This window comes from Bos grunniens, chromosome 5 (assembly GCF_055505025.1).
Source record: "Bos grunniens cultivar Pamir isolate PY7600 chromosome 5, Bosgru_T2T1.0, whole genome shotgun sequence".
In the NCBI taxonomy this organism is placed as follows: Eukaryota; Metazoa; Chordata; class Mammalia; order Artiodactyla; family Bovidae; genus Bos; species Bos grunniens.
This window is the reverse complement of record NC_141169.1, coordinates 115,399,405-115,423,253: the sequence shown is the minus strand read 5'-3', so window position 1 is coordinate 115,423,253 and position 23,849 is coordinate 115,399,405. Positions and strand designations below refer to the sequence as shown.

The window sequence follows — 23,849 nt, the reverse complement described above, 5'->3', positions numbered from 1 at the left end:
CGCCTAGGTGACCTTGGGCAGGTCTGTGGACCTCTTGGGCCTTAGAGTGCGTGCTTAGTCGCTTCAGTCGTGTCCGACTGTCTGCGACCCTGTGCACCATGGCCTGCCAGGCTCCTCCCTCCATGGGATTCTCCAGGCAAGAATACTGGAGTGGGTTGTCATTTCCTTCTCCATGGGCCTTAGTATGTTGACTGCAAACTCAGGCCTCTTTTGAGCCCCACAGTGGGCAGCTCTATCTTCAGGGTGCTCCTTGCTACGATGGCGCCCAATTTGGGCTCAGTCTGTGAGGGTTCCAGGTGGGCTCTGGCAGGACTGTGGGCACTGACAGCCCCACGGGCAGGCCTGGCCAGACCAGAGTGCTGGGGGAGCAAGGCTGTCCTTGCATGAGAGTGTTCATCCTTGTCTGTGTCGTCCTTCCTGTCTAGACTGGCAGCTCCTCGTGGCCAGGGTCTGGCTGAGGACAGGAAGGTGCTGGGACAAGAGGGCAGAAGTTGGAGAGATGGCTTGATCCCTAGTGAGGACCATGGGCCCTGGCTCCCTATTCACTGAAGCGTGGGGCATTCTCCAGGTGACTGTGTCAAGGTTAGGATGGTGGAGTCTGCCGCCAGCCTGCCTGGCTTCCAGTCTTGGCTTTGCCACTTCCTAACTGGGCGATCTAGCATGCGTCCCTTCAGTTCTCTGAGCCTCGGTGTCTCTTTCTGTGACGGGGAGAGTGAAGCCCTTCCTGCTTGGCTATAGCTGCGGGCCATTAGAAGACGGTGGGCAGTCATCCTTGCCGTTATTGGCATGACGATTAGGGAGCAACTCCACTGGGGACCTGGAGAGAAAGGGAGTAAAATCAAAGTGCTCCAGGCCAGCTCCTGAGCCTCCGGAGCCCAGAGGGCAGCCTGTGGGCTTAGGGGGAGAAGCCTGAGCTGTGGGTCTCGGGTTCAGCCCCAACCTGCTGATATGGTCAGCTCTTCAGTCCCCCTCTCTGGGTTCAGTTATCCCTTTATCAAATCCAGGGGTGCACTGGAGGAGCTCTGGGACCCCAGCCTGCCTGTTCCAAGTGGTGGCTCAGGCTCTTGGGCAACTGTATTTCTGACCATCCTTCTGTTGAGTTCACAGGTTGGGTCTGTGGAGCACCCCCTCAGAGCCTGAAGTCTCAGGGTCTGGGGCGTCCCCCCTGCCTTTTTGGTAATGGGGGTGGGAGAATGACTGTGCTTCTGATTGGCAAGGGAGCAGCAGGAGCCTCAGCTCTGAGCTGGCAGCCCCTCATTCCCATCTTGAACACTCTGAGAAGGCCGCTCCCCACCATCCAGGTTGCTTGGGCATCCGCTAGGCCTGATGTCAGAACTTGGGAACAGCGAAGGGTCCAGAGGGTTTGGGAGGGAGAAAGGGAGTAATTAACTGGCCCTTGGGGTTCAGTAGGCAAGTCCCAGCCTGATACTTGGGAGCCACAAAGCTTACCATGAGCCCACACAGAGCAGAGGACACTCAGGGTCAGTTCACAGTGAGTGCCTGCACCCAGGCCGAGCCCCCGAGACTCCCCAGCATGATGTACGAGAACACTGACAGCATTAACTGAGAAAAACAGCTTTAATGAGATATGATCCATGTACTATACCCTCACCCACTTAAAGAATACAATTCAGTGCCTTTTAGTATATTTACAGACTTGTGTACCCATCACCAAAACCAAATTTAGACCCTCTTCATTACTCCAAAAAGAAACACTGTGCCCCTTAAGCATCACTCCCCAGCTTCCCAGTCCCCAGAAACCACTAATCTGCTTTCTGTCTCAATACTTTTGGCTCTTCTGCAGAAGTCATATAAATGGAAGCCCACAAAACGTAGCCCTTTGTGACTGAGAAAGCATTCTCCGAAGTCTGATGGCCTGGCCCACTTCCTGGCTCCCCTTGTTTTAGCTGTGTGACCTCGGGCAGGGCAGCAACACCTTTGAGCCTTGGTTTCCCTTGCTGTCAAATAAAGGTGTTCATACCCACTTCTTAGGGTGCTCATAGCCAAGGGCCTGCATACAGCCTCACACGTCCATGAGGGCTTCGATCGAGATGGCTACTCATTCGTTCAATGCCAAGCAGACTTTGGGGAGACACGCTGCTACTGCTGAACCTGCAGCTCACCAGGACACGGTTCTTGCCCCGTGGAAGTCGCAGCCCCGAAGGACACGTACATAGCAAGTGACAGCAATGAGTGTCCTTTCAGGGAGCCGCGGGGCCCAGAAGGTGGGGCGAAGTGCCCCCCCCACCGCGTCTGCCAGGCAATTTGCAAGAGTTCAGAGCGGGCAGTGATGCGGACGCTTGGTCTGTGGAAGGGCATGAGTGTCTGTGAGCTCTGGGCAGAGGAAAACAGCGTGAGCAAAAACGTGGAGGCCCGAAGCCATGCAGGCCCGAAGCCGTGCAGGCCACTGGGAGAGGTCAGCCCACAGCTCAACCCCATGGTTACCTTGGATCATGGGTTGGCTGGGGGGAGGACCTTCCCACCCTCTGGCTGAGCCATGGTCATTGTGTGCCGTTAGGAATGAAAAAGTATATAGATTTGTGTTGGTTTTGCATGACCTTTGACCTTTCCCATAATTAACTGCTGGGCCCACTTCTGGCATTGTCTCGGCAGAAGGGAAACCTGATCGATGGATGCCAGGAGTCCGCCGAGAGCGGGTCTCATTACTCAGTCATTACAAACCCAGAGCTTAACCCTGTGCCACCGGAGACGGGGGGCTTAATCCTTCCTGCTGGGCGGCCCTGCGGAACCACCTTCCCGCGAATGTAATTAGCCAACAAACCGGATTAAGATTTATTCACCAATAAGGACTCAACTTCCTAAGCCATACATCTCTCCCAGAATGGTTGCCTGATCTAAGGAGTGCACAGTTTTTCCTAAAGCCCCAGACAAAGGAGAAGACGTGTTAGCGCCCAGCCAGCGAAGAGTTCTTTGTTAGAGCGTTTGCTCTCCGCTGTCTGCAAGGAATGTTGAGAAAAATGCCAATTTCGAGGGGAAACGGGGAGATGTGTTCAGTAATGATTTCTGAGAGTGGCCAGTAGGGTGCTTTAAAAATCCTCATTTGGAGAACCTTTCCGGTCAGTCCTGATTTTTAGAACTAAAATGCCCTAAATGGTATTGAAATGAGAAGAATCTCTGACTCATTGTAGTAGACTCTCTTCGAACCGAGGCACTACAGAATAAATGTATATTTTATGGGGCAGCAAGAATCAATTTTGAATTAAAAAAAAAAAAAAAAAAACTCTTCCCACTCGAGTCCAGGCCAGTGCTGTTGGCACGTAACTACAGCTGTGGAATCGTGTGTGCGTGCTGCCATTTTAATAAAGGAAAAGTGGAATTGCATGACCTTTTAAAATCCTATAATGAGCAGCTCCCTGTGCTGTTTTTCTCTGCTCTGTTGGATGTTGGAAGCTGTTTTCTGTTGGAACTTGAGTTCTCATTAAAAAAAAAAAAAAAATCCAAGCTGGAGAAGAAGCAGGGATGTTTGGGGCGAGCTGTTGGCCTTCTATTCCTGAACACTCAGGTTGGAGCTTTGTCCTGGCCACTTTCTCTGATATGAACATCTCTGTCACTACCTCTTAACCTCAGGAGCAGGTACGGACCTTGGAAATAAATACGATGATGCACACGATGTCTCTTCCCCAACTTTCTCCTTAATAACTTTTTGAAGCATAAAGCACCTTGAGGATGTGGCTCTAATAGGAACAGAGCCTGCATCTGAATGCAGTCCCTCGCTCCCCTTCCTGGGAAGACCAGGTCTGCCACCATGCTGGGCCTCAGCCTTGGCATCAGGACAAGGGAAGCAGTGGCCACACGGACCTCCCACACCGCTTCACCCCTGTGCTCTTCGCTTCTGCGGCCCCGGAGCCGTCCTCCCTGTGGGGCTGTGTTTCACATGGTTTCTTCCTTTCTTCCTGAACATCCTCTCTGTACGTCTTTATCCAAATTTCCTTCTTAGAAGAACACCAGTCGTTGGATTAGGCCCATCTGACTCCAATACGCATGCACGCTAAGTGGCTTCAGTCACGTCCAACTCTTTGTGACCCCATGGACTGTAGCCCGCCAGGCTCCTCTGTCCATGGGATTCTCCAGGCAAGAATACTGAAATGGGTTGCCATGCCCTCCTCCAGGGGATCTTCCCAACCCAGGGATCAAACTCATGTCTCATGTCACCTGCTTTGGCAGGCAGGTTCTTTACCACTAGCGCCACCTGGGAAGCCCATACTCCCTACAACCTTATCTAAAGCTTGATTACATCTGCAAAGATCCTATTTCCAAATCAGGTCACATTCACAAGTACTGAGGGTTAGGACATCAACACCTCTTTTGAGGGACACAAACTCACAACAGCCCTTTGAGAATAAATATCTGGACCAGTCTCTCAAAGCAAAAGAAATAAAAGTGAAAATCAACAAATGAGACCTACTCAAACTTAAAAGTTTTTGCACAGCCAAGAAAACCATAAACTAAACAAAAAGACAAAGTATGGAATGGGAGAAAATATTTGCAAATGATGCGACCAAGAAGGGCTCAATTTCCAAAATATACAAACAGCTCATATAACTCAACATCCAAAATAATAAGAATAACCTAATCAAAAAATGGGCAGGAGATATAAATAGATGTTTCCCCAAGAAAGACTTACAGATGGCCAACAGGCACGTGAAAAGATGCTCCACGTTGCTAATTATTAGAAATGCAAATCAGAACCACAATGAAGCATCACCTCACACTGGTCAGAATGGCCATCAACCAGAAGTTTACAAGTAGTGAATGCTGGAGAGGGCATAGAGAAAGAGAACCCTCCCACACTGTTAATGGAAATGTAAACTGGTGCGGCCACTATGGAAAACAGTACGGAGGTTCCTCAGAAAACTAAAAATAAAGTGGCCATATGAGCTGGCAATCCCATTCCTGGATATATAAGCAGACAAAACTATAATTTGAAAAGATACATGCACCCTTATGTTCACAGCAGCACTATTTACAATAGCCAAGACATGGAAAGAACCCAAGCATCCATCAACAGATACGTGGTTTAAGAAGATGCAGTGCGTATGTTGGGCTGGCCAAGCCAGCACAGTACAATGGAACATTACTCAGCCATCAAAAAGAACGAAACATTGTCATTTGCAGCAACAAGCGTGGAGCTAGAGAGTGTCATACTAAATGAAGTGAGTCAAACAGAGAAAGACGAATATGATGTCACTTATGTGTGGGATCTAAAAGATAATACAAATGGATCTATAGGCAAAACAGAAGCAGACTCATGTACATAGAAAACGAACTTACGGTCGTCAAAGGAGGAAGGAAGGAATTAGGGGTGTAGGATTAACAGATACAAACTACTGAACATAAAACAGATTAGCAATAGACTTACCATGTAGCTTAGGGGACTACATTCAATATCTTGTAATAACCTATAATGGGAAATAATCTGAAAATATATAACTGAATCACCTTGCTGTGCAGCTGAAACTAACCCAATATCATAATCAACTACACTTCAAATTTAAAAAAAAGATTAAATAACTAGAGAGCTTGGCTCTGTCCCCCTCCATTCCTTCACCCTCTCCCCACTCCATCTGCCTGTCCCTCATTCTCTAGCTTTAACAGTCCTGAAATAGTGATCCAACATAGACAACAGACTGGTGGTTGCCAAGGGGGAGGAGCTTGGGGGGAGGGCTGGAGAGGGAGACGGTGGTTAGCAGATGGAAGCTAGTATATATGGAATGGACGAACAACAAGGTCCTGCTGTATAGCACAGAGATCTATATTCAGTATTCTGTGATCAACCAGAATGGAAAAGAATATTTTAAAAGAATGTATTTATACATATATATCACTTTGCCGTACAGCAGAAATTAACAACATTGTAAATCAACTGTTCAGTTCAGTTCAGTCACTCAGTCATGTCCGACTCTTTGCGACCCCATGGACTGCAGCACACCAGGCCTCCCTGTCCATCACCAACTCCCAGAGTTGACTCAAACTCATGTCTCTTGAATCAGTGATGCTATCCAACCATCTCATCCTCTGTCGTCCCCTTCTCCTCCTGCCCCCAATCTGTCCCAGCATCAGGGTCTTTTCCAATGAGTCAGCTCTTCACATGAGGTGGCCAAAGTATTGGAGTTTCAGCTTCAGCATAAGTCCTTCCAGTGAGTATTCAGGACTTCAATAAAAATATTTTTTAAGTGGCCTGAGACTGATGGGCATCTTGGAGGCCTGCGGGACCTCCTCTGGGGCTGCTGGCTCTTGGATACGGTTTTTACAATAATAAACCTACTTGCTTTGGCAGAGTTTTTGTTTGTTTATTTATGTGTTTATCTCTCATGCATTAAAGGGTGAGGCTCGCATGATTTTAAAAAACAAAAATTCAAGGCAAAGATACAGAAAATCAGGGGAGGTTTGATCTCTGAGCAGATGGTTCTCCATTCAGGATTCTGGATGGGCAGGTAAAGCAGGTTGGCCCCAGAAGCCTATGGGAGCACTCCAGGGCTGGTGATTGGAGAAGAACTGATCATTCTAAGTGCTCGGATCTGGGGGAATCTTTTGGGAATGGATTAAAAGAAGAAATGTGAACAGTAGACACTGCTGTCCTCAGGGCATTAGCATCCACTGTGGCCTACACTATTGGGAGTCAAAGGAAGGGAAAGGGTAGAGTTTAAGTTCATTTTTAGTTTATTTATTTATTACTATTTTTTGTCTGCTCCTCGTAGCTTTCAGGATCTCAGTTCCCTGATCAGGGATTGAACCTGTGTCCCCTGCAATGAAAGCACAGAGTCCTAACCACTCTGCCAGGGAAGTCCTAGAGTTGTCATATTGACTATCCAATCAATCTCTTTATAAAAAGCAATCTCCTTATAATGCCTTATGTGTATGGTGATCAAATAGTTTATCATTTTGATAGTAGAAAGGTTGCTATTAGCAATTATCAGACAACAGGCATAAACCAGAGCTTTGCCAGGCAAATTTGGGTGTATGATTGTCTTAACTGGGGAAAGACATCTTTCTCAGACAACGTCTTAAAACAGTTTGTGCAATTGAATTTTATGGATGTGGTGACTCTGTAACTGATTGTGTTTTCCTCCTTGCCTTGGCTTCTAGGAGGCTCAGAGCCATATTTATGGCCTTCCTTTTGTAACTGTGCTGAACTTACCAATCGTATCTCTGCATACATTCACCAGCTTTCCCTTATTCTTCAACCTTCATTTATTCTTCTTCAGCACAAGGTAGATAGATAAGGGACTCTCAAGACTCTTCTCCAACACCATAGTTCAAAAGCATCAATTCTTTGGCACTCACCTTTCTTTATAGTCCAACTCTCACATCCATACATGACTACTGGAAAAACCACAGCTTTGACTAGACAGACCTTTGTTGGCAGAGAAATGTCTCTGCTTTTTAATATGCTGTCTAGGTTGGTCATAACTTTCCTTTCAAGGAGCAAGCATCTTTTAATTTCATGGTATAGTCACCATCTGCAGTGATTTTGGAGCCCAAGAAAACAAAGTCTGTCCCTGTTCCCATTGTTTCCCCATCTACTTGCCATGAAGTGATGGGACCGGATGCCATGATCTTAGTTTTTTGAATGCTGAGTTTTAAGCCAGCTTTTTCACTCTCCTCTTTCATCAAGAGGCTTTTGAGTTCCTCTTCACTTTCTGCCATAAGAGTGGTGTCATCTGCATATCTGAGGTTATTGATATTTCTCCCAGCAATCTTGATTCCAGCTTATGCTTCATCCAGCCCAGCATTTTGTATGATGTACTCTGAATATAAGTTAAATAAGCAGAGTGACAATATACAGCCTTAACGTACTCCTTTCCCGATTTGGAACCAGTCTGTTGTTCCATGTCCAGTTCTAACAGTTGCTTGTTGACCTGCATACAAATTTCTCAGGAGGCAGGTCAGGTGGTCTGGTATTCTCATCTCTTGAAGAATTTTCCACAGTTTGTTGTGATCCACACAGTCAAAGGCTTTGGCATAGTCAATAAAGCAGAAGTAGATGTTTTTCTGCAACTCTTGCTTTTTTGATGATCCAGTGGGTGTTGGCAATTTGGTGTATGGTTCCTCAGCCTTTTCTAAATCCTGCTTGAACATCTGGAAGTTCATGGTTCATATACTGTTGAAGCCTGGCTTGGAGGATTTTGAGCATTACTTTGCTAGCATGTGAGATGAGTGCAATTGTGCAGTAGTTTGAACATTCTTTGGTATTGTCTTTCTTTGGGATTGGAATGAAAACTGACCTTTTCTAGTCCTGTGGCCACTGCTGAGTTTTCCAAATTTGCTGGTATATTGAGTGCAACACTTTAACAGCATCATCTTTTAAGATTTGAAATAGCTCACCTGAAATTCCATCACCTCCACTAGAAAAGACATGGGCTTTGTAAACAGCAAGACTTTGTTTTGATACTTGCCCTACCTTACTATGTGACCTTGAGCAATTACCTCCCTGCACTTTAGTTTGCTCAACTATAAAATGGAGTTAAAATACCTACTCCAGACGGTTAGTGTATGTTTCAGGAATAGATACCTACATACTGAGGTACAAAGTGAGAGGGAGCGACTTCTACCCAATATGAAATAAAACTCCTTCCCGTCAGTCTGACTGATCCAGCCTAAGTCACATGCCCACCCTGGGACCAATAACAGCCATTAATTCCGTACATTGTTTGATTAGACTGACGAGGCTCCACCCCCAGAGTTGGGACCAGGCCACCTTCTCCTGAGTCACCTGCATGAATGGAAGAAAGGAAGGAGGCAATAGTCTAGGAGATGCTGGTTTGGATCAGCTGAGAGATGGTGCCATGTTTATAAGTAGTAGAAATGGGTGACCAGTTCACAAACTGCACCCATGTTAAGAGTGTAGAAGATTCACATGTTGGTAGCTGATTAGATGTCAGTGGAGAAGTGGAAGGATAACAATATTTACTGGGATGGAGAACCCCACAGAAGTACAGGTTGATGAATTAAAGTTGGGCCATATTGCCTTTGGAGTGAATGTGGGCGATCTAGGGGGAGAGGTAGTTAGATTGGTATATCTGGGGCTCTGGCAAAAGGTTGGAGCTGCAGAGATTGAGAGGTAATCAATATCTCAGTCTTTATAAATCCATGTGCCCTTTCAAACACAAAATCTTATACTCTGCCTTTAATGTTATTTAAAACTTCTTAGTACATTAAGTATAATGATCGAAAGCAATTCAAATGATTTACAGCACTGAGCCTGCTTCCCAGCAGACACTGATGGCCTCTGCAGGCAGGAAGCCTCCTGTCTCTTGCACCTCTGCAGATCCAGGCTGCTTGTTCTTCCCTCATCATGGCTGGGTGGCTACCAGGAGGATGCTGCACAGCCCAGACCCTGTATTCTAGCACTTTCAGGGCTGCAGTATTTCCTCTGCTGGCAGCATTCCTGGCAGACAGGTGTCCAGACAGTGCTTGGTCACCTCCAGAGTCGGGGGGCTCACGACCACATGAGGCAGGCTCTGTCTTCCAGATGGGACATACCTACCCCTGAACATTAATTGGCCCTTTTGGCTTTCTCTACTGTGTGTAGCTCTGTCCTCTGGACCGTGTGGAAAGAGGACAAAGCTGGGTGTCTCCCCTTACCAGCCCCTCAGGTGTTTGTGGAAGCGGCCAGGTGTGCCTTGAGTTCCCTCTCTTCTTAAGGGTGGCCCCTTCCTGGCTTTCATAGCTGGAACTGCTCATCAAAAATCCCTGCTTCCGGTTAGGCTGTGGGAACACTTCCGGTTCTGCTGTGAGAGGCTTCCGGTTGCCATCTTTTCGTGGGCCTGTGGAGCTCGAGGTGGGTAGGTTGAAGGCCACCAGTACCCCTCGTTCTGATGGGGGATTGCACTGGTTCGGATCCCACTTACATAACGCGTCGAGGTGTGTGGCCCTTGGCAAGGCTTTGGCCTTGCTGTGCCTCAGCTTCTTAGATTCCCTTGTAAAACTGGAATATGGATGACGGGGGTCTGTGCCTCATAGTTAATGTGGGGATTGGGGCCTTAATGACACATGGCGTCATCCCTGGGACTTGGCTGGTTCATTGAATGTTAACTGGACTCGCTGCTATAGCTCTCCAGGCCCTCTCGAATCTCTCTGGAACTCCAGAACTGATAGCTCTTTGAACCCTGATGGGAAATGTTGAGAAACACTTAGAACGGCAAAAAGGGTGACCTTTAGGAAGGCTATTAGCCATTGTTCATAAGACAGAAGTCTTTGTTGTAACAAGGAAACTAAAGCAGTAGAAATTCAGATCTGGAAGAAAACCCTGGGGGGAGTATACGGCCTTTTGTCTCATTCTAGAAATTAGGTTTTGTGATGGTATGAGAAGTTCATTTATTTCTTAGACCCTCTCTCACAAGTAATGAGCTCTCCACTCTGGACAACTTTCAAATAGCCTGAAAAAAGCCAGTTTGGGGGGATTTTAGATAGGGTTCTTGCATGCTGTTAGTGTTGAGAGGCTTCAAGGGGGCTAGAGCTGGGTGTGAAATCTTGCCTGCTTCACCATCGGGGGATCTGAAAGTCACTCCAAACATGCCTGCCACATGACCTTGCTCCCCAAGCTGGTGGCTGACCGCCTTCCAAAGCCAGGATCTTCATCTTTGTAACCTTTGGATCTGCTCCCCAGCCCCCAGCAAGGACTTGAGTTAGTGAGTACCTGTTGAGTCATCCTCTAACCACTCATGTCCCAGTGTCTTCAGTGGTGGGGGGAAGAGGACCCTCGGGGTCTTCCTCTGACACTTCTCACGTGCCTCATTTTGCAGACATCGACGAGTGTGAGAATGACCACTACAACGGGGGCTGCGTCCACGAGTGCATCAACATCCCGGGGAACTACAGATGCACCTGCTTTGACGGCTTCATGCTGGCACACGACGGACACAACTGCCTGGGTGAGCGACTCAGCTGTGCCCTGCCCACTGGGCACACCCTGCCTCTTTCTCAACTCCAGCTGGTAACGTTGGGTGCAGTGGGAATGCTTATCCTCTTTTGGTTCCTTGGGTTAAGAAGACCCCCTGAAGAAGGAAATGACAACCCATTCCAGTATTCTTGCCTGGGAAATCCCATGGATAGAGGACCCTGGAGGGCTACAGTCCCTGGCGTTGCAAAGTTCGACATGACTTAGTGACTAAACCACAATGATTGGTTTGCTAGGACTGTTGTAACAAAATAGCACGCTTGAGGAGCTTAAAGTGCAAGAATTTATTTTCTCACAGTCCTGGAGACTGGAAGTCCAAGGACAAGGTGCTCGTGGGTTTCTTTTTAATCTGAGGGTCTCTCCTTGGCTTGCAGATGGCCACCTTCTTGCTGTGTGCTCACATGGTCATCTCTATGCGTGCATGTATCTGGTGTTTCTTGCAGATGGCCACCTTCTTGCTGTGTGCTCACATGGTCATCTCTATGCGTGCATGTATCTGGTGTTTCTTGCAGATGGCCACCTTCTTGCTGTGTGTTCACATGGTCATCTCTATGCGTGCATGTATCTGGTGTTCCTCCCTCTCTCACTCTCTCTTTGCCCTAATCTCTTCCTATAAGGACACCAGTCATATTGGAGTAGAAGCCATCCTGACAACTCATTTTCAACGTAATTACCTTTTTAAAGGTCCTATCATAAATACAGCCATGTTCTAAGGGTTAGGGTTAGACCTTCAACACATAAATTAGGGAGAAACATAATTCAGCCCATAACAAGGATTCTTATATACTTCCAGATTCTCCTAGTTCAAATACATATATTTTTAAGCCAGTTGTATAAATTTATGAGTAATGCAAACTTTCTGGGTACAATTGGGAAAATGTAGAACAACAAAGAAAGACTGGAAAGCATCTTAGTTTCACGGGTGTGTTTGCCTTCAGGCGCCTGGGTGTGATGGTGTGATTACCTGTAGTTGCAATCAGGTACCTGGCCTTTGTCTTCACCATTTTCCTAGATGCCTCATCATTTGATCAGTGACTAACAACCTGCGGCTGCTGTAACAGAGGAACACGCTAGGTGACCTGAGCGAGACAACTTTACTCTGTCATAGTTCTAGAGGTTCAAAGTCTGAAGCTGTGGTGTCAGTGGGGTTAGTTCCTATGAGGCTTGGAGGGAGGCCCTGTTTTGCCGTCTCTCCTGGTAGCCTCGGGCTTGCCTTTGCACGTAGATCACTTTCCTCTCTGTTTTCACATCATTTTTGTTCTCTGCATGCCTGTATCTGTGTCCAAATGTCCTCTCTTCCTAAGGACACAATCCTGTTGGATTAGGGGGCACCATGCCGACCTATCTTAACTTGATCATCTGCCAGTAATCTATCTGCAAAGGTTACCCTCACCGGTCCTGGGGGTCAGGACTTCAGCATCTTGGGAGGGATGTAATTCAACCCATAACAGAGGGGGTTTGCGGTCCACGGCCGGAGGAACAGCTCCTGGTAGAAAGCCCGTGGTCTCAAACAGGTGCTCCTGTCCCCCCAGCCATCTTCTGCTGTCAGCTGCTGAGTGACCCGGGGAACAACAGCTGGAGCCTCAGGGGTGAGACCATGGACTTAGCAGGGGTGTGGCGTGGCCATGAACACGTTCTTAACATCTCCAAGCCTCAGTGTCTTGTTGGTAAAGGGAGGTTGTGAAGAGCAGCTGTCTCACATGCTGCTGTGAGCAGTAACTGTGATCGTGTCCAGGCAGCTGAGAAGTGTGCAAGCCCCAGGGCGCTCAGTCTTGGGAGGTGTTCCCATCACCCTGACAGCCACAGGAATAACATGCTGTCGGCCTCGCCAGGTTGTGTGTGAGGATGAAATGGTGCAGTGAAGCGGCTGGTGCTTGGTGAGTATAGTCAGCAAACAGGCATCAGTATTACCGTAGGTGACTTGGCCGCCCTGCTGTGGTTGGACACTCACACTGTTTGCTTATTTTGTTTGTTTGATTTTGCCATCAGAACCCAGAGGTGGTTCTGGGTATAAAACATTTTTTTCTTATTTTCCCAACTGTTTCCTTAGCAAGTCTTCCTGGAACTTCTGGGTCAAAAGGATTATTTGGATTTTTTTATGGCACTCGATCTCTGGTTCCTCTGCCGTTTCTAAAACCAGCTTGAACATCAGGAAGTTCATGGTTGACACATTGCTGAAGCCTGGCTTGGAGAATTTTGAGCATTACTTTACTAGCGTGTGAGATGAGTGCAATTGTGCGGTAGTTTGAGCATTCTTTGGCATTGCCTTTCTTTGGAATTGGAATTCCAAAACTGACCTTTTCCAGTCCTGTGGCCACTGCTGAGTTTTCCAAATTTGCCGGCATAGTAAGTACAGCACTTTCACAGCATCATCTTTCGGGATTTGGAATAGCTCAACTGGAATTCCATCACCTCCACTAGCTTTGTTCGTAGTGATGCTTTCTAAGGCCCACTTGACTTCACATTCTAGGGCTTAAAGCTCAACATTCAGAAAACGAAGATCATGGCTTCCGGTCCCATCACTTCATGGGAAATAGATGGGGAAACAGTGGAAACAGTGTCAGACTTTATTTTTCTGGGCTCCAAAATCACTACAGATGGTGACTGCAGCCATGAAATTAAAAGACGCTTACTCTTTGGAAGGAAAGTTATGACCAACCTAGATGGCATATTCAAAAGCAGAGACATTACTTTGCTAACAAAGGTTCGTCTAGTCAAGGCTATGGTTTTTCCTGTGGTCATGTATGGATGTGAGAGTTGGACGGTGAAGAAGGCTGAGCGCCAAAGAATTGATGCTTTTGAACTGTGGTGTTGGAGAAGACTCTTGAGAGTCCCTCGGACTGCAAGGAGATCCAACCAGTCCATTCTGAAGGAGATCAGCCCTTGGATTTCTTTGGAAGGAATGATGCTAAAGCTGAAACTCCAGCACTTTGGCCACCTCATGCGAAGAGTTGACTCATTGGAAAAGACTCTGATGCTGGGAGGGATTGGGGCAGGAGGAGAAGGGGACGACAGAGGATGAGATGGCTGGATGGCATCACCGACTCGATGGACTTGAGTCTGAGTGAACTCCGGGAGTTTGTGATGGACAGGGAGGCCTGGCGTGCTGCGATTCATGGGGTCACGAAGAGTCGGACACGACTGAGCGACTGATCTGATCTGATCTGATGGCACTCAATGCAGTGTCTCCTGGAAGGGCTGGGTAAACCTTCTATCATGCCAACTGGGTTTTTGGTGTATGCATAGAAAGCTTGTGAAGGAGGAAATGGCAACCCACCCCAGTATTCTTGTCGAGAGAATCCCATGGACACAGGAGCCTGGCAGGCTACAATGTAGGGAGGTTGCAAAGACTTGGAAACAACTGAGTAACTGAGGATGTGTGCTAGGAAGCTGGACATCCCCAGTGCTCTGAAACTCCTCTAGAATTAGCGGTGTATCCGTCTTCAGTTCCTCTGCCTGTTTTTGTTTAATGCTTATTGGATCTCAGATTAGCTGTTATGGGAAACAGATCTGTAAACATGTAATTACACCCAAAGAAAGTGCTGAAACGGAGGTCTGGACAGCAGACTGTGGAAGCCCAGAGGGGTCTGTGAAGAGTTACCCTGCATGGGCTGGGAGTTGGGGGGTGGGGGGGACGTGTGCCTAACTCCTCTGGGGGACTTCAAGGAGGAAGTTGCCTTGAACAGGATCTCCAAAGGTAGGGGTGAGGGCAGAGCCTGTGTGGAGAGCTGTGGGTGGCTCCTTGAGGCTGGGCTCGGGGGGGAGTGGGAGGAATGGTGGGAGGTGGAGCTGCAGAGGAAGGCAGAGCCTTGGATGAGATTGGAGAGAACTGAGGCTGGACTGCGTTTGTTGTACCAGACGCCACATTCAGTATTGTTCACATTTTATCTCATGTAATCCTCCCAAGAAGCATAAACATTTAACCTTCCGGGTTGTTGGCCCCTTTTTTCAGATGATAGAGTACGTTTCAGGAATGGATTAGTCCGTGAAGACAGACCTGGCAGTCTGCCTGTTGGGCATATCCTGACAGGAGCAGGCATATCCCCAGTGGTCAAGAGACCAGACCTTCGGACTGCAGGTTCTGAGCTCCGACCCTGGTTTGTCAGTTATCAGCTGTGTGACCTTTGGCCGCTTCACCTCTAGGCCTGTTCCCTCCCCAGAAACTGCATCCGCAGTCACTGTCCTATAGAGCTCTCACGAGGACTGAGTGGGGTCGTGGGTGCCGGCCAGCTAGAGAGTGGCCAGCACGGAGTGCGCAAATGCCGCAGGCCTTACTCACCCTGGCCGACCTTCAGACCAGATGCATTGCGGTGGGCTGGTCTGACGCCTCCGAGACCTCACGGGGGCCGGGCCTGCTGTCTGCACTCCCTGGGCTGTGTCACACACACAGCCTCCCCGTCTCATCACACCTCTCTTACCTGGATAGAATCACCTGCTTGTAAGCACCCATATTCCTGGCTATGGCGGGCAGGTATACCCACCACCTCCAGACTAATGGGGTCTGTGCAGGTTTTGGTTTTAACATTGTGATTTCCATAGTGGATTCTTTTTATACTGATTAATTTAAGGAACTGGGTGAGACTCCCCACCCCCACCTCTGAGCACAGATTGCAACTTCTTTCGGCTCTAACTCATGCATATGGCAGCCGAGAAAAGGCTCTCTCTGTTGCTCCTCTGCTTTTAGCTGAGGGCAGATGCTTTCCAACAGACGTCTTCATGTTTGGGCTTTTTCCTTCTCATGTCAAAACTCCGGCTCTGGAAAAGTCAGACCTCGGTTCCAACAGGCTCCAGCCCTGCCTGACAACACAGAGCCACAACCCCCTCACCCACAAAACGCTGAAAATGTGCCCGGCTCAGTGTCGGGATCTCAGAGGCTTGTAAACACTGGCTGAAACCGTCATGCTGTAAGAGGAAGCTGGACTTAATGGAGTTGGAAGATGTGGTCCAAATTCTGTCACCACTACTCATGAGCTTTATGGTTTGAGAGCAGTTACTCAGACTCTCCAAGTCTCAGTTCCTCTAACTGCAGAATGGGTCAGGAATACCTGTCTCAGGGTCACTGTGCCAGTTACATAAGAAAGTAGACCTGGAGAGCTGAGCGTACTGCTTGGGAGGTTCTGCACGGGTCAGGGTGCATCAGTCACACTGCTGCAGAGGTTTCAGGCTCGCCGCCCACAGTCCAGCCCGTGAACATGCTTGGTTTCCCTCCCGCTCACCCCATATCGCTGATGTGATGATGATGGCGGTGGGGATTGAATTATTTGTCCACATTTATAAATCAAGGGATGTCACATAAAACTCAGTATTTCCAGCTCTGTTTCTGCTTGGCCCTAATCCCCTCATCCCTGACTTTGTGGGTCTGGGGCAGGAGTGCATATCCCACATGGCCAGATATGTAAAGGTCATTAGGAAGCTTCGATCTAAAATATGTTCAATTTCTTCTTCCTTGACAAGCATCCCTTCCTCGTGACTTGGAAGGCTGGAGTGGAATTTAGAATTCTAGGACTTTTTGGAGTTTCGTGCCAGAAAGTGGTAGCATGGGCAATGCCTGCTCCCCATCCCTTCTTCTCACCCCTGGCCCTGTCCTACACCACAAGGCACCTGAGGGCGCCCTAACCTGAATATGTAAGCCCTGGTCATTTGCCCCGAAGCCATCTTCCCTTTTTCTTGGTCCTGTTATCTGTCCTTCTGAGAAGAGACAGGTTTGTGGGCGGGGGGGGGGGGGGGTGGGTGGGGGTTGGACAGGGAATTTGTGGGGCCTCAAACACCCAGGTGCCATGACCGCCTGTGGAGTGCTTACTCCGTGGGGAGGGCTGTAGCCACAGGAGCGGCAGAGCGGGGACCCTCCAGGCATGAGGCCGAGAGCAGGGGCGCCTCCCTATGGGAACAGCAGCAACTGGGAGGATCCGCATCACGGCCCCTCTTGGGAGAGCGTGTGTCCACTCCCGATCGCCACACTCCCCACCGTTCTCTATCGCTCACAGCCTGTCGGTCATTTAGCTCTCAGCTCGGTCTCAGTAGGAACTGTGTTCACGCTGCCTGATAGAGCCTCCAGCACAAGGCCTGCCCTCGGTGGGTGTTGGGTGCTGTGAGAAGCTGACTGAGTTTGGGGAGGGCTCTGTGTTCTGCAGTCTCTCTGCTTTGTGCAGCCCTGACCGTCTCTGGTCAGCCACTCTTGAGCCCCACCCCACAACCATCACCCGTCAGGGACAGTCAGGCCTGTCTGCATCTCCTGTTTTGTCTCCAAAAGCCTGGGTCAGAAGTCTCGTCCGCTTGGAACATCCCTCTCCCAACCACCGCTGAATTCCTTCATGATGATGGCTGGAACCGAGCCTGGTCAGCACAGTTTGAAAAGCGTTCCGAGCTCGTCGGAGAAATGAGGCTGATGGCTGAAGGGTTATTTTCTTGCCTGGGTTTTCACAGTTGAACCTTTTCTTTTCTTTTGAGCAAATGAGGTTATTTTCTTGTGGAGATGGCTTGCCTGGGACCGTGTCCTGGAGAGTGGCCAAATCTGTCCTCTAGGGAGTAAAACCCTCTTTCTATTTGACATCTTTATTGAGGAATTTCTCAAATATAACAGAAAATGACACCAGAGGGAATTGAAACCATGATGAGATCCTTGCTCAACCCCAAATGACTGCTTTTAGCATTGTAATTACTTGAAATAGCAGTAGTTCTGTTTGAAAAATATTATTCCAAACTCCATGCAATTGGACATAAGAGCAATATTTAGGCTAATAGAATAAGGTTTTTTTTTTCATCCTAAATTAAAACCAGCGGTGGATAATTTTTTCCCGACTCCACAAAGCAAGTCTCCTTTTCCCCTAAAGCCATTAGTTCACTTAGCCAGATGTTCTCTGCGACCCCAGTCTTTATCTTGACTTACTGAAAAATACGGTTCTCAAGTTGCTCACAGTTTGAATTTCGGACTTGCTTCTCAGCACATTTTCCCCTGATGAAGAGGAGTCATCTGCAGCCAGATTCAGCAGAAAAGTTGTTTTGTTAAGCAGATTGCGATGTTCCCGTTAACACTTCTTGAGCACCTACTGTGTGCCCGGCCCCATGCTAGGTAGTCGGCCCCTCTTAGGTGAGGTGAGGGGACCTTGGCTCAGTCTCTGCTGTGTGCCTGGAGTCGTCCAGGATGTTGTGCTGACGTTCTCTTACTTGGTCCTCACGCATCCCTGAGCAGAAGCCATTAGTATCCCCTCTTTACAAATGAGGAACTGAGGCTCAGAAAGGGAAAGTGACCCATGTAAGGTCACACAGCCAGTAAGTGGTCAAGCTGAGACCAGAGCCCAGATCTCTTCGTTTGCCAGTTCAAGCCTGTAAGCTACTGCCTACCACTTCCCCATGGCACCCAAAACAGACCCCACTCTGGGAGGCTGGTCCGGATCATTGGGGGTTTGATAGCCCCCCACCCCACTGTGAGTTTGGGACTCTGTGAAATCCTAGCATCTGCCAACCCAGGCTGGTGGGTGGCCTGCTAAAGGGGATGAGGGCAGCCAATGCTCTGGAGAGCTCCCCAAAATCTGTACTGCCTCCCAGGCAGGTCCTTGCTACCTATGCAAGAGCCTTCTGTCACCCTTGAGCTTCTTCGGGACATTGTGTTCCCCATGTGACTTCACAGAGCCCTGTGATCACTGAACCCTTTCACGTGGCTCCCGTCACCTTCACAGCAGCACCCGTTTTATCTGCTCCCAAGGCCCCTCGGGCCAGGGCACTGCCGGCCTCCTCTCCTCACCTCTCATCCTCACCCACCCGTGCCCTCTGGCCCCACCGGCCTTACACCCACCATCCTTCCATCCCTCCTGTTCAGCGCTGCTCCCTGTGACCCCCGTCCCTGCATCTCCCTTCTTTCCAAAGCCTTCTGTGACCACGTTGTACACACCTCTGCTTGGCTCTGTGCTGGAGTTTTGTCTTCTTCCCCTGTAGGCAGAAGCTCTCTTGTTTATCTCTCCTTCTTCCTCCTCAGAATCGAGTGCTATGTCTGGCAAATCATAGGCATATAATAAATATTTATAGAATGAACAAATAAATGAGTTTGAAGAAGTGCCTTGTATCCTACGTCCTCAGGCTCAGCAAACGTCCATGCTGGGCACATGGTGGAGATCCAGGAGAATTAGATGGAGCGCGTGTCATGGGACCTCCAGATTCACGAGAAACCCAGAAATGTTCACGGCTCAAAGCACAGGTGACATAAGGCTCCATCCAATATTCATCCATTCATTCATTCATTTATTCAAAAAAATGTTCAGAAGTCCTGCTGTGTGCCAGCGCCAGCTTTAAATGTTGAAGGTACACTGAGTGGTGAACGAAGCAGCAAGCGCAGGGGGGAGACAGTGCGCAAGGAAGCACGGAACTCAGTGAAGTGGGTTCAGTCAGGCCACCTGCAGTGAAAAATAATAACACAAATGTGATAGGGCCGCAGCCACAAAGTCAAAAGATGCCTGCTCCGTGGAAGAAAGGTTGTGACAAACCTGAACAGTGTATAAAAAGCAGAGACATCACTTTGCCGACAAAGGTCCCTATAGTCAAAGCTATGGCTTTCTGGTAGCCATGTACCAGTGTGAGAGTTGGACCATAAAGAAGGCTGAATGGCCAAGAATTGATGCTTTTGAGCTGTGGTGTTGGAGAAGACTCTTGAGAGTCCTTTGGATGGCAAGGAGATCAAACCAGTCCATCCTAAAGGAAATCAACCCTGAATGTTCATTGGAAGGACTGATGCTGAAGCTGAAGCTCCAATACTTTGGCCACCTGATGCAGAGTCAACTCGTTGGAAAAGACCCTGATGCTGGGAAAGAATGAGGACAGGAAGAGAAGGGAGTGACCGAGGATGAGATGGTTGGATGGCATCACTGACTCCATGGACATGAGTTTGAGCAAACTGAGGGAGATAGTGAAGGACAGGGAAGCCTGGCATGCTGCAGTCCATTGGGTTGCAAAGAGCTGGACACAACGGAGTGACTGAACAACAATTCTGTGATAGGAAGTGACGGGGCAGGGCAACCGTGTTGGAGAGGGCGGTACACCTGTGACCATTGGTGCGTTAAAAACCTCCCCACGTTCAGTGGCGTGAAACACCAGTTTACTCTGCTTGCAGATTCTGTGGGTCAGGAATTCAGAGAGGATGCAGTGGGGATGGCTGTCTCAGCTGCTCGGTGTTTGGGCCTCAGCTGGGGAGTCTTGAAGTTGGATATGCCTTGATGGGGGCTGGAATAATCTGGACACTCCTCTGCTGATGTCTTATGGTTGAAGTTGGTTGTCAGCCAGAACACTTCTGGGCAGCCTCTTGGTGTGGTCTGTCCACACAGGGTGGTATGGGCTTCCTCACAGCATAGTGTCTGGGTCCCAGGAGAACAAGATGCAGTTTTACAGTCTGCTCTCAGAAGGCACTTCCACCCAGCTTTGCCTATCAAGGCAGTTACAGAGGTCCCCCAGTGTTCACAGGGAGGGGACTTGGTGAAGGGCCTTCAGGAGGAGGAGGAAGCTGCCCATCGAAGATCATCTTCCCTCCAGACAAAAAGGGGAGGACAAAGGCAGTGGCCAGGGCCAGGGACAAGTTGGGTGAGTTTGGGAACAGGTCATGGTACCTGGAGGATCTGGAAGGAAGGAGAAAGCCTGGAGATAAGGTCAGGAGGGAGCCGGGCCAGGTCATGTCAGATCTTACAGGCCCTAGAAGGGAGTTAGGATTTTATTCTCAATTAGCTGGGGAAAAAAAAATTAGCTGGGACCATGGGACATTTTAACCAGGGATTGACGTCTTAATAGATTTGCCTTCTGGCTGCTACACAGAGAATGTGTTAACGGGAAATAAGAGACAGAGACCATTATGGTGGTCTAGATCAGAGATGTTGGTGGCCCCATCCAGGGTGACAATCGTGGAGGTGATGAGATGTGGTTGAATTCATATATGTTTTGAAAATGGAGCCAGAATGGACTGATGATGGATTAGATGTTGAGAAGTGAGGGGTAAAGAGGAATCAAGAGTGACTGCTGGTTTTTTGCTTGGAGTTACTCTGTAGCTTCTGGGGAAGACTGGGGGGAGGACAGACTGTGGAGTAGGGACATCGTGGACTGAGAGTCTGTTGCTGCTGCTGCTAAGTCACTTCAGTCATGTCCAACTCCGTGCAACCCCATAGACAGCAGCCCACCAGGCTCCCCCGTCCCTGGAATTCTCCAGGCAAGAACACTGGAGTGGGTTGCCATTTCCTTCTCCAATGCATGAAAGTGAAAAGTGAAAGTGAAGTCACTCAGTCATGTCTGACCCTTAGCAACCCCATGGACTGCAGCCTACCAGGCTCCTCTGTCCATGGGATTTTCCAGGCAAGAGTACTAGAGTGGATTGCCATTGTCTTCTCCGAGAGTCTGTTGGGCCAACTTCAATTTGACATAATTAGTAGCCATCTGAATAGATACGGTATACAAGTTCAAAGTCTATGAGGTAATCAGGTCTGGGGTTCAGGGGAATGTGACAGCCTAGGGCTTCTAGTTGGACTATAAAGAAAGCCGAGCACCGAAGAATTGATGCTTTTGAACAGTGGTTTTGGAGAAGACTCTTGAGAGTCCCTTGGACTGCAAGACCCAACCAGTCAGTCTTAAAGGAAATCAGTCCTGAATATTCATTGATGCTGAAGCTGAAGCTCCAGTACTTTGACCACTTGATGCAAAGAATTAACTCAGTGGAAAACACCCTGATGCTGGGAAAGATTCAAGACGGTAGGAGAAGGGGACGACAGAGGATGAGATGATTGGATGGCATCACCAACTCGATAGACGTGAGTTTGAACAGCCTCTGGGAGTTGGTGATGGATAGGGAGGCCTGGCGTGCTGCAGTCTGTGAGGTTGCAAAGAGTCGGACATGACTGAACCACTGAACTGAACTGAGAGCTTCTAGATGGCATCAAAATGGAGAGCTCTTAAGTCGTTCATCTCAGAACATCTCCTGAGTGCCTGCCCTGTGCTGCGTCCTGGGCTGGGAGCTTCCAGATTGCAGATGAATGACGTATTCCCAGTCCTGGAGGAACATTGGGAATCAGTCTGCATAGTTTTGAATCCTGGATCCATCACTCAACTTTGTGACCCTGAGCAGGTAACTTCATTTCTCGGGGCCTCGTATCCTCATCTGTTTGGTGGGGCTAATAGCAGCGCTTATTTGACAGGGATGATGCAGAGACCAGATGAGATAAGCTTTGCAGAGCATGTGCCTGGCAGTCAACAAGGGCTGACAGATGTGAATTACTTAATTAGCACTTATTCCTAGTGTGCAGTCTGGATACTTTTTAAAGAGAATGGATGTCTTTTCTGAGCTAGTGAAGATGGAGAAATGAGCCTCATGCCTGAGCTGGGTGTGAAGTCCTTTGGTGGGGACTGCCCCACGTGTTCCACACAGTGCTCCTGCCCAGTGAGCCACGGCCCACCACCCTCCCCGGCCAGACCCTGCCCCTTCCTCCTGCACCGATTCTTGGCTCATCCACTGACATGGGCCGCATGGCACCAGGGCTGTCGTCCCAGCTCTACCTCAATACTCACCTTGTGACCTTGGACGCACGTCACCTCTTTCTCAGTCTCGGTTTTGTGGTCTCCAAAATGAACATGATGCCTGTCTGGCAGGATCAGATGTACACTGGGTGACACCAGAGGCCACCAGGCAGAGGGAGCAGAGGAGGAGAGGAGCTCTGCAGGGCCCAGCGGGGCCCGGGAGCCCAGCTGCACGTGTGGGAGGAAGGCACCGTGGGCGCCCAGATGCTCCGCGGTGGTGCGGCGGTCACGGCTCTTCCCTGCACCCCGGCAGGATGAAAGGGCCGCGCCTCGGCCCTTTTGAAGGCGCCCCCTCTCATCCTGGAGGACAGCTGGAGACAATGTGTTGCTCCCTGAACCCCTAACGAAGGCTCGACTCGCCTCTGTTTATTTGTCTTTATACTTCAACAGCGCAAATGCATTTCTTGCTGGGGAAAAAAAATGCTGACCATTTTAATGTGAAACTAAACAGTTTCAGACAGTCAAATACTTATTCCATAAACACCAATATTTTTCAAGGTAAACTGTGGAGGTTTCTTTTGTCCTATTTCTGCCCTCCCTCCCCGCTGGTCCCTGTTCTTGGCCCACATTCATGTGGTCTGAACACACCTGGTTGGAGGGAGTCACTGTCGGAGGACAAGCTGGATTCAGACTCACTTCTCTTCCAAGCTTTTTACAACTGTTAATCTGACAGGAATTCTTTGGCCTGAGGAAAAGAAACAGAGTGGACTCAGTGTGCATCTTTATAAATGGGCGTCCTTCTTTCCCCAAATCATTACAGAACCAGGGAACTTCTGCAGTGGGCAGGGAGGTGGGGTGATGGAGACCCAGGTGTGTTTTGGGGCTGGAGTGGCCTTCTCCAGCCTCAGGCCTGCAGCCAGCTCAGGACTGGGGGCTGGAGGGAAGGCTGGGCAGAGCCTCGGGTGTGTCTTATAGAAGGGGGCCAGGCGAGTGCTGGGGGGCATGGCAGTGGGCCAGGAATCAGGCTCTTTGGGCCATGGACTTACAGGGGGACCTCGGGAAACTCCTTCCCTCTCTGTGCCTCAGTTTCCCCATCACATGTGAGGTAAGGGGTGGGATTCAACCAATGGTTTTCAGATTCTGTGGTGTTGTGTGTCCAGCAGCAGAACTCTTTATTTCCAGCAGAATCCCACGGTGGGCACACAGCTTTGGCTGAAATGGGAGGCAAGACTGGCAGGGATGAGAGCCCCACTCTCTGGGGAGCTCAGCCCCACAGGGCCCTGTTTGGAACCCCTCGGCCTGGCTGCTGTGTCAGAGTCCTTCTCCCTCTGTCAGCTCGTGATGGGACGTCTTAGTGGCATAGAGTGTCCCCAGGGATGGTAGCCAAGCCCCTCCTCCCTTCCAGATGCAGTCCCCATCTACCTCTCTCTCCTTGTTTCTCAGAGCTGTA

General features: G+C 49.1%; 1 protein-coding gene across 7 annotated transcripts in view; it reads left to right on the top strand.

Moving 5' to 3' along the window:
• SCUBE1 (signal peptide, CUB domain and EGF like domain containing 1) overlaps positions 1 to 23,849 on the top strand; it is a 127,101-nt gene that overhangs the window by 10,974 nt on the left and 92,278 nt on the right. For all 7 annotated transcript variants that reach the window (XM_086403185.1, XM_086403187.1, XM_086403180.1 and 4 more), the window contains exon 3: positions 10,767 to 10,895. In XM_086403185.1, coding sequence (XP_086259311.1) covers positions 10,767 to 10,895 — 129 coding nt within the window. The remainder of the gene's footprint in view (positions 1 to 10,766; positions 10,896 to 23,849) is intronic.